At 47.8% G+C, this 10,788-nt stretch overlaps 1 protein-coding gene across 1 annotated transcript in view; it reads right to left on the bottom strand.

The window, feature by feature from the left end:
- Positions 1 to 434: 434 nt before the first annotated feature.
- mymx (myomixer) overlaps positions 435 to 10,788 on the bottom strand; it is a gene marked incomplete at both ends in the record, with an annotated part of 35,215 nt that continues 24,861 nt past the window's right edge. The window contains 10 exons of the mRNA XM_080740651.1: positions 435 to 706; positions 1,617 to 1,763; positions 2,244 to 2,414; positions 2,498 to 2,583; positions 2,966 to 3,057; positions 3,155 to 3,241; positions 3,609 to 3,683; positions 3,810 to 3,947; positions 4,476 to 6,539; positions 8,899 to 9,282. Coding sequence (XP_080596777.1) covers positions 435 to 706; positions 1,617 to 1,763; positions 2,244 to 2,414; positions 2,498 to 2,583; positions 2,966 to 3,057; positions 3,155 to 3,241; positions 3,609 to 3,683; positions 3,810 to 3,947; positions 4,476 to 6,539; positions 8,899 to 9,282 — 3,516 coding nt within the window. The remainder of the gene's footprint in view (positions 707 to 1,616; positions 1,764 to 2,243; positions 2,415 to 2,497; positions 2,584 to 2,965; positions 3,058 to 3,154; positions 3,242 to 3,608; positions 3,684 to 3,809; positions 3,948 to 4,475; positions 6,540 to 8,898; positions 9,283 to 10,788) is intronic.

Here is a 10,788-nt window from a genome sequence, read left to right as displayed (position 1 = left end):
CCTTTGGATACAATGTGCGGTAACGGTAAAAATCATGTAAGCGTGGTGAACATTTGCCGGAGAAATCTAATTTGGGCGGCTGACGCAGAGGAACCTCATCATCTCGGAGCTATCCACAACTTTCCAACGTCCCATCGTGCATTGCGCTGAAGGTGTGCGGCAGCTTCCGGCGTCGCAGCCGAGTGTGATCTACAAGCTCACCACGGTTGCATCTGCGACGCGACGTGATCTTGTATGTCAGCTGTTCTCCGGAAGTGTCCCACAGATAATGCTACAGTAAATTCTTGCGGAAACAGGTGGATATAGCGGAGGAAAAGGAGCTAAACGTGCTGCAGTGTGATGCGTTATGAGCTTGTATATCTGATATGTCCAATGCGCAACACCGCACGCAACCAAGTATAAATCAGGCCTTTATAATAGAGCTCATCCAGAGCTCAGAGGTGTCCGTCCTTTTTCCCAAAGAACTTCTTGAAGACGGACTTGTTGCGAGCAGGCCGTGGCAGGCTGGCATAGCTCCTCAGAGCACAGTGCTGATAGCCAGTCTGCTGCCACCCTGCGGCGGCCAACAGGGGGCGCTCAGCGCTGACGGATGTACTGTCTGACGACTTGTCTCCTATAACCAGAGTCACAGAGTAGCTTGAGCCCTGCACTTCCTGCCCTCTGCCTACAGGGGGCTGCAGCACTGGCCTGATCCGCTGGTAGGTTGCTGTTGGAATAAAAGAGGTGTGGTCATCATATGACATGGTTTCACTGGGACCATAATGGGCAATGGTAGTTGATGATACATACACTATAAGTTATACTGTTGTTGTTTTTAAGCCTGAATTATACCTTGTTACTATGAAAATAGCAGCTTGCTTTGTAGGTGTGCTATTTTAGCTTTCCCACTGATATAATCAAAAGGGCACTCTGTGTGTGTGTGTGTGTGTGTGTGTGTGTGTGTGTGTGTGTGTGTGTGTGTGTGTGTGTGTGTGTGTGTGTGTGTGTGTGTTGCATGCATGCATGTGTGTGTGAGTGCATGAGTGTGTGTGGCCGCGTTCAGGTCCCGACAGCAAACCAGTTGTCCAACTGCCTCTAAATTAAATATTACTCAGGGGACTGGCTTTGGATACTTTGACCCCATTCAATTTGCATATAAATTGTACCCTGTGCAGGAGGTGGTTTGATAATAAAATAACGTTCTGCATTCATTACAAATTGTCCAATGACTTCTGCTTTTTAGCAATACATGTATGTCACAGTGTTTTTGAGATTCAGTGAGATTGAAACCAGGAGCACTCGTTTTTGGGCGCGAGGTGGAGCAAGTGGTGTCTCCTTCCGGGGACTGCCCATAAGGGGAACTACAAAACGAGCGCTCCGGTCCCAATCTCACTGGTACCTCAAAAACACTGTAACATATACACAATATACATTATCTTTAGTTACTTTGACCTTTTCAATTTGCATATCATTTTGTACCCTTTGCATAAGGTGGTTTGATAATAAAATAACATTCTGCATTCACTCGTGAAGTCCAACCGAGATCCACGAATGTTTTCACCTATAATGACGATTATCCAGAAATAGGAACTTCAGGTTGACAGCGCTCTAGTGGCAGTAGTGTTTCAAAAATTAACCTGAGGTGAACGAGTGGGACCGACGTTTGTTGCTGAGCCAGTCCTGACTGCTGCACACAGAGGAGGGAGGGGAGGAAGTACTGGTGTCTCTGCTGCCCTTGGAAAGTCGCTGAGTTGTAGTCTGCATCAGGCTACCAAAGTCATCATCTAGAGGGGAACAAAACACAGTGAGCATGGCAGGAGCATTGAAGGAAGAGTAAAAGACAGTAAAAACAAAGATAGATAGACACGAGATCAGCAGCAGGACAATGAACCAGTGAAGTAGGCAGCCATAGCTGAATGTGTAGAGAGGCTGTCTGGGAAAGGTCACCGCTGACCTGTTAGCCCCCGGACCCGGTCTACGCGCAATGTCATGCATGTCAACGTTTCCCTGAGCAAGGCCCCTAACTTCTCCCCCGGATGCTGCCCCCCCTGCTCTAATAGCCGATCGAGGACAAATCTCATATTATGTGCAAATGTATAGAAATATTATCTGCAAATGAAATATTATGTGCAAATGTATAGAAATTAAGTGTGTGTGTGTGTGTGTGTGTGTGTGTGTGTGTGTGTGGGGGGGGGGGGGGGGGGGGATTGTTTATTGTTCGATTGAAAAATGGCAAATAAACTGTAGTATTTACACACACTTACCACAGGAACTTGTGTAAGAAGATGAGATAAGTGGCCGCTCCCTCTGTAACGTGTGACTGTGATCTCTGGTGAGGACAACAATCTCTTTAGCCTGACCGGTGCTTGTGGCTTTGCACCTTGGGAAGGTTGACGTGAATACACTCGATATCGACGGGACAGCTTCACTGAAACCTGTTGGAGGGGGTCAAATAATTTAGCATACAGATGATAATTCCTCATTTAAATACAGAGCATTGAGAAATCATGTTATATACCAGCATTTGCTTGTAACTTTAACATCCATTTCTTCATCATGAAGCGTGAGCAGGCGTTGAGCAGGTATTCGGAACCGTCACGCAACCTGAAAGGCAGAAAACACAGCTGTCACAGAATCTGTACACAAGGACATCAGGTGCACTGTAGCAGTCTAGCACAGTGCTTTTCTAACGTTTCTATGCCAAGGACCCCTAAATAGCTCTGGCTGCATTGCCCTGTAGGCGAAGTGGCAAAAAGATCTGGAAGAATTTAAAAAAAAATTGGAATAAATTGGTACATTTGAGAAAGGTTTTTACGATATGTTAAAGTGGTTATAGAGGCACAATAATCCTGTGAATTGAATTTGAATTGAAATGAAATATGCATTTTTATTTTTACCACTTTAAACAGACTAGAGTCTTATTTTTATAGTAGTTCTATTGTAATGCACAGTATAGCATCTATGCATGGCTGTTACGTGTTCTCACCGCAAACTGAAGCAGTTGGGTTTTTTGGTGTACTCTGGGACCGGTGTGCACTCGGCTCCGATGAGGTTTAGCGGCAGGCCACACACAGAACTCTGTGGGTTCATCACACGAATGGACCGTTATTTACAATGTGCCCAATCTCAGCAATCACCAAACTCAAGCTTCCTTTGTTGTTCTTTTGCCACCTACCCTTAACGTGTCCTTTCTGTCCTGGTAAAAGCACAGGGTGTGTCTATATAGGACGGCGTGGTAGGAATTCCAGGCACGGGATTGAGCCTGCATGGGAAAATAAGATCAATGCTGTAAACTCTCACTGTTCAGACTACTGGCTGTACTTAGACATCGAAAGGATCGAGGTTCTACTGCTATACCACTAATGTGGAACGCCCAAACTAAAATTTTCTGTTTAAAGTTTAACATTTTCTTTTTGCTATTGATGATATCTTCTGCATAGTACTGTGTTCTATTTGTCTGTCATTCAATGTTGTATGAGATACAAAAAGGTTTCCTATGTAAATAAGATGAAATCTCCTTTTAGTTGACCTTGTACCAGTGAACTGTACTGTCATGAAACTGTACCTATTCCTATGCAAAGTTTGAATAAAGTCTTCAATCAATTAATCAATCAATCAATCAATCTTACTTTCTTTCCTCCCAGCTGTAACTTGTGTTTCCTCTCAAGGGTTCCCTCCATAGACTGGAGCTCAGGCTTTCCATTCTGTTGGGACACACAAGATTTAGACAGAGAAATCTCTGTAGCACATTAAACAAGCAATGTGGCAGGCTTTCATCTTTCATTTCAGTGAGGTCTGCACATTACAGTTGTGATTCTGTTGAATCTCACCATACTGTTACATCGCCCCCCTGTGGCCATCGGTTGGCACTCTTCCTCCACATCAACCAGGCTCTCTGAGGCCATCCTTTGCTGCTGACAGAGCCCATCCAGACCCATGTGAACTGACAGCAGGCTCACTGACTGGTCCTGTTGAGGACAACAAGGTCATCCCAATGTCACCATGTCCACCATTCATATTCATCACGTATTCCTGCTGCATTCATAATGGACATTATAGACCAGAGTAACAAAAGCTTCTGACCCCAAATACAATTTAGACTAGAACTAGTGTGGTTGCCGTGACGCGAGTCACAAGGAATCTGCTGGGAAATGAATGCTGTCTTACCATTTATTTTGTATATTGTGATGTCAAGTGAAGCATGACCAAAAGCTTCACTCTTCTGTTGGGCAGCCGTCCAACCCAGATAATATTACTCAGAAAGTTTACAAAACACAGGTTCACTTTGCTGGAAAAAACATTCTCGGACCGAATACAATAGTGTGTTGCCTATGGCAACCACACTAAATATGACTGCAATTCAGTTACAGGTATTATTACAGTGTACTTCATGATATACTTACTATAAAAATTGCTCATGACCATGTGAGGTAGAGTAACATTATGGTGTGTGCGCAGATGACGACTTCAGAGAGTGTCTCAAGCGTAAACCTCACCTTCCAGCAGCCTGTAGGCTTCTCCACCCCCACCTCCTTTGCCTCCTCCTCCTCTCCCTCCTCCTCCTCCTCCTCCTCCTCTCTATATTGGTAAATGTATCTTTCATTATCTTCGATATTTGGCAGCTTCACCGGGTCGGACGCTGTCTCGTTCACTACAGAAGAAGGCTTGCAGCAGGGTTGGTGGTCCCTGTTGGGAAAGGCTGCCCAGGACCTCCTGTCTCCCTTGGCCAGAAGAGGGCGCTCTTGGTCTTTTGGACCCAGCAAGTTGTGGATGGAGGAGGACGGCAGTTTGAACTCGGCTACCAGCAGGTTGGGTGCTGAGGCAGTGACCAAGTTCCTGTAGAGCACTGCTTGGGCCCTGGGGGACGTCGCTGAGGAGCCAGAGGAGGGGGAGGGGGCATCGGGCTGCTCTGGTAGTGGGGGTGTGACAGTCTCTTCCGGGTGGGGCTGGTACATGATGTCCGAGCAGATGCTCTGCCTGTAGCTGTTGGTGTGGTTCCAGATATCCTCCAGCTCTTCCTCCACCTCCTCAAACTGCTGGTGGTCTGGGTGCACAGGCTCCGTTTCCGCCTCTGAATCTGGAGATTCTGGACCTAACGACACCACAGTGTTGTTCGTCCTGGCCTTTGAGCAGTCCCCTGCTATACCCCCCACTTCCAGAGACATCAGCCTCTTGACCACTCCCCTGGGATGGAGGTTTTCCAGGCACAGAGCCTCGGTACCCTGCTTGAAGCTGCCAGAGCTGGAGACCCCAGAGTCTACAGAGTCCTCCCGAACACTGATGCTCATCGTCGACTTGAGGTTCACCACCATGTGAGAAGAAGCCTGGCTTGAACCCTGCGTAAACTGAAGGCTGGTGCTGCTCTCTTCGTGTGCACTTTGCAGTCCAACGCTCTGATGGTACTGGTGTCCGTCCAGGTCTTTAACAAGCGTGTGTACACTGAGGCAGTCGTGAGCGGTCTCAGTGGAACAGTGGGTTCGGTTCGCACGTGGAGGGCTGCCTCTACACACTCGGGATGGTCCGCTGGTCTGCTCCCTCCCGTCGTAATCTGCATGATAGTCCCACTCCTGGTCTCTTTCCTCGTGCAAACTGACGATCCCGGAGCAGCTGAACTCAGATAGGTCGTCGCAAGGCACGGTCTGATCCTCGTCTTCCTCCAGGGAAGGAGGAGGCGTCGGTGATCGGAGCCCCGTATCCAAACGAGGCAGATCTTTCACCACAACCACCTGAGTGTGTGATACGGGGAGGCTTGCTGTTTCGCTGACCGCCACTGGGCTGCCCTGTGTGGCAGAAGCAGGCGGACGGCTCTGTCTGAATGAACTCAAGGCCGATTGTCTCTGCTGGTCAGGATGAGTAACGTTGCCTTTCTTGGCCTCCGGGGGAGCAATAGTGATAATGTCCTGGATGCTAGGGATGAGACTCACGTCTTTAGGCAGGTCGAAGCTCAGAACGGAACCCAGAGAGAGGAACCTGCAGTGGCTCCTTAAGTGCCCCGCGGAGGGCACGACGGATGGGCCCTCGGACACCGCGTACGGGGTGATGCTGTCCTCTCCCGAGCACTCTACGTCAATGTCCCTCAGTAGTGGATTCTTCATATAAGCCAAGAGCTCTACTCTGTCCCCACCGGCCGGACTACCCGTGGAGTTCTTCTTTCTGCTCCTGCCCTCTTTGAGTGGCCACGTTCGCGTGTCATACGCGACTGGCTCGCAGGCACACTGTTGTGCTGCTGCTGCGTCATCGCTACGCTCCTGCACCCCCATGATCTTTTGTATGGTGTGTCGGCGAGCGTCTCTCTTCCACTTGCGCTTCTTGCCCATTCTCTTCAGGCTGCTGAAGATGGAAGTGCTGCCGCTCGGCGTCAGGGAGTGGAAGGCCGCGGCGGGGGGCGCCTGGGGCGTGCGCGGCGAGGAAGGTGGCGACGGGGAAAACCGGGACAGAGAGGAGGAGGCTGAGGTCGAGGAGGCGGGGCGGGTGGTCTGGAGGCGGGGGAGTGTGATACTCTCATATACAGGGGTCAGAGCCATGTTGTTGTTATCCTTGACGTGCAAATAGGTACTTACCTATAGAAAAGGAGAGGAAAAGAGCATTAGTGTGTGCGTGGGTGTGACATCTTATTCCGTTTAGACGGCGAGGGGCTTTATTGCAGATGCTTTAAGCCCAGACAGAGAGGCCGGAGCCCCTGCAGTCCTCTGTAAAAACAAAGGCTTCTTGGTTTTCCTTTCACATGTGCTGCAGATGAATAATGACACAAGAGCAGAAATGACTACGATAATCAGCTACCTTCCAGTGACACACATCAGCTCTTGTTACCTACACAAGCACATCACACATCTAGCACACAATGTACAGGCCTTTCTTTAAAAAAAAATCACACAGTCAGTGAAGTGAATGTACAACAGAACACAAAAGACGAAAGAAATTAGAGGAATAGACACGGTTGCAATAGTACTCGTTCTCTTGCGGAAACTTAATCAGAATCATATGTGGTTGAACATGCCGTCATATGCAGCTGTAATGGCTTGACCTTTCAACTCTGTGACTAATCTCATGTTGCCGTGGCAGCCCCAGACTATAAATCATAGCATGCAGTCTGGGGGCCTGTCTTGAAAGTTCACCAACAGTTCTCTTGTCTAATGACCGAGGCTGTGTTACCATCCAGGCCCCCGGCCGTCCTGCTGTGAGCCATTTTGGAGCGCAACTTTCACGGGAAGTGAGCGTTGAGGTCACATCGCGGGGAGACAAACAACAGCCGCCTTACATCAGGCCCCGCAGCAAAATGACACAAGAAGAGAGAGCTTCTGTCCGTGTTCGCAGCAGGCAGGCAGACTGAGTGCCTATGTCGTCACTACCTTTCAATTTGAAACGCTTCTGCCTCCTCTTAACCACTCGAGCCCTATACTTTGTCGTACAACACATAGCAGAAAGAGACAATCTATGAGCTCATAATGTGTCGCATTGTAGATCTGCTAAATCAGTTAAATTTATGATACATTTTTTAAATGTTTGAAACTTGCCCACCACAATGATTTGTGGCTTGCTGGTTGAAGGTCAAGGTGCAATGTTGGGAGAAAGTAATGTTTGTCCCCATTGAGGGTTTAATTCTTTTGTGAGGAAATTCATCTAAGTACGTTGACATGAAGACAATGTTGAAAGTACAAAGAAATAAACCTCAAGAAATGTCATTTCAGAGTAGGCTTCAGAATAACTCTAACAAGTCCAAAATATACATCATAGTTTTCAGTGCCATTACCTCTCTTCTGAAGTGGAGTTTTATGAGCTTTTACTGGGTTTTTAAGCCTTTATGTAATTCCCCCCGTGTGGTGCCAGCCTGGGTTGTACGGCAGATTATGCCAGACCAATTAAAAAAAGCCATTTTAAACCACTCTAACTTGAAGAAATTAACATATTAACATAATAGATTATGATGTGAATTGCTAAAGGTAACCTTCTCTAATAGTTATATATTAGAATATATTAGAGAAGCTATATTTTATTTTATTTTATACAGTACATACTGTAATGTATATCCGATATGTTGCATTATGTGGATGATTGTCGACTTTGACTTAAATGGCTGGTTCTGAATTATGGTATGAAAACGGGGGGACGACCATAACCTGGGTCTAACCGAGTGGCAGGAGTTAGTAAAGCATGCCCCCACCCCCCCATCCCACCCCACCCAACCACACACTGCAAGAAAACCACAACACCCAGCATGCAACTCATCACTCTATATTGATAGAGATGCAGCATGCAGCACCAACTCACGCCGCACAACGTTACCTCGTCTGTACTCTGCCGATAAATCTTTCTCTTTCGCTTTAAACTACCCAAAGTATTTTCCAAAAGCCCCTGGCAGCGCCTCCAAAAGCTTTTACAGGCAGAAGATTGAGACACAGTGGGCTAGGGAAGAAAATGGGAAAGAAGCAGAAATGAAGGGCCAAGACAGTGGGAAATGAACAGAACGAGGCTAGCAAAGGGAGAGGCTAGTCACTGCAGAAGAGGAGCATTTAAAAAAGTACATTCCCATTCCATCAGCAACAACAAGTGATGATGGATAAATGTCACTTTCAATCCCGAGGTCAGAAGTGAGAGTGTTGCTGACAGCATGAGACGATTTAACCACCCTCACCTGTACTTGTACTTCGCCATACAACGAATTGCGGAAATTAGTCAATCTTTAAGCTCACACCGCATCACATCCTGACACATTGCGAGCTTGGAGATCTTCTATTTTCACTATTTTTGGAAAACATGTAAAGACATTTTCAAATTGTTTCATCTTTTACATTTTTTGGCAAGGTGTTTTAGCCTATTACGACTTAGCTGACGATAGGGACACCAGGTTGACAGTGTACAGCGTCTTCCAGAGTGCAATGATTACATAAAAGGCAATGATAACGATAACGCATCTCTCACCCTGTGAACAGGTTCAGAGCTCTCCTCAGCCACCTCCTCCATCATGGGAGGAGGGGACTCTAACACCTCGACGTGGCTGTCCCCGGAGTTTCCGAAGCTGAGGATGAGGTTGACCGTGCCCCCCAACCCGGGGGCACTGGGGTCTTTGAGGACCAGAATGGGGGGTGACTTGGGTGACTCTGAGGAGGTGGCTTCACCTCCTCCCCGCGGGCCGATGCTGTTCATGACCTCGTAGCCGCCGTCCGCTGGCTCGTCGTCACCCTGCAGCTCGGCAAGTGTGGCAGGAGACAGCTGGACGTCCGCGCACTCGTTTTGTGCGTCTACGCAGGCATTTGGTACCGGGGACTGGTGGGCAAGGCAGGGCTCTGGGTCAGGAGTTGAACTCTGTAGCAAAGAGGGGAGAGAAGGCAGAGGTTTTTGTGTGTGTTTTATATTAAAATATTATTTTATTTTCTACCACTTTTTCGAGTCACGTGTTCAAATACTGGATTCTGATTGGCTAAATTCCGGAGGTTATGAGAGGACAACTGCCGCAAAGTTGTGTGTCCGAGATCAATGCGCCTCAGTGTACATCCGGGGACTTTCCCCCAACCAACAAATGAAGGTCGCAGCGGTCCTATGTTTACTAACGTGCGTACTATCGTCGCCGATTTATTTGGATCCAATGCAATCCGCCAACTTTAAAGCCCCTTTTCTCTGAACCTATGCCTTTCTGGAAGCGAACAGCCTCTATTTACGGCCGGAACGGTGCTTTTAACTGACGTTAGCTTAGCTGTAAGCTAGACGCATGGATTACTATGGAGTTGGCGCCATCTGTTGGTGAGTAGAAGATGTTGTTTGTGGAACTATCTGCTGTCTCGCGGAAGTTTTATAGGCAATAATGATTGTAACTTAAGATCCTTGCAAGTTACAACTATGTGTTTTCTTTCATGTATACGGGAAAAAGTGGTAGAAAAGCTATTTACCACTCGGGGTCGGACATTATGCTCTCATAATGTCCTGAGTGCGGGTGTTATCGGACTCGGCTGCGCCTCGTCCGATAACACCCGCACTGCGGACATTATGAGAGCATAATGTCCTCTCACTCGGGGTAAATTGCTTACATAACAAACACAATACCAACTAGAAGCAGTGCTCTTCCGAGCACAGGTCTCCACCAGGCCACACAAATCGGCCTGTTATAGCGCCACCATGAGGCTGATTTAAAAAATGTGGGGCAGAGGTTCTGAATTAGCATCCAGGGAGTGTGTGTGCTCAGTTTGGCAGCGATCGGGCCAACGGCGCCGGAGATTAGCTGGTAACAACCAGGCCACACAAATCGGCCTGTTATAGCGCCACCATGAGGCTGATTTGAAAAATGTGGGGCAGAGGTTCTAGATTGGCATCCAGGGAATGTGTGTGCTCAGTTTGGCAACGATCGGCCCAACGGCGACTGAGATTAGCTGCACACAAACTGCGAGGACACACGGACGGACACACGGACGGACGGACACACGGACGGACGGACGCACGGACGGACGGACGGACGGAGGGGAAAACATACTCTCCCCTCAGCCTTCGGCTGGTGGAGACAACAACAACAACAAAGACAAATAACAGATAAAGAAGCTGCAAAAATAATAACAAGCCTTCATGCTGCTGTGACATCAAATTTTGGTTCCACGGGTTCAACTTGCGATCCCGATGAACTTTGCTGCATGTCACTCCCCATCTCTCTCTCTCCCCAGTTCCTGTCAGGCTACTGTTCACTATCAATAAAGGCAGAAAGGGCCCCAAAAATATCTTAAAAATAAATAAAAGATAATACGTTTCAAAAACTCCCTGGTATTCCCGAATGTTTGAAAGAAGCTTGAGCTTGGAGGGGTAGAAGGGCACACCAGGGAGACAAAA

The sequence above is a fragment of the Nannobrachium achirus genome, assembly GCF_963921795.1.
Source record: "Nannobrachium achirus genome assembly, chromosome: 13".
NCBI lineage: Eukaryota > Metazoa > Chordata > Actinopteri > Myctophiformes > Myctophidae > Nannobrachium > Nannobrachium achirus.
The sequence above is the reverse complement of the archived record's forward strand: the minus strand, read 5'-3'. Positions and strand labels throughout refer to the sequence as shown.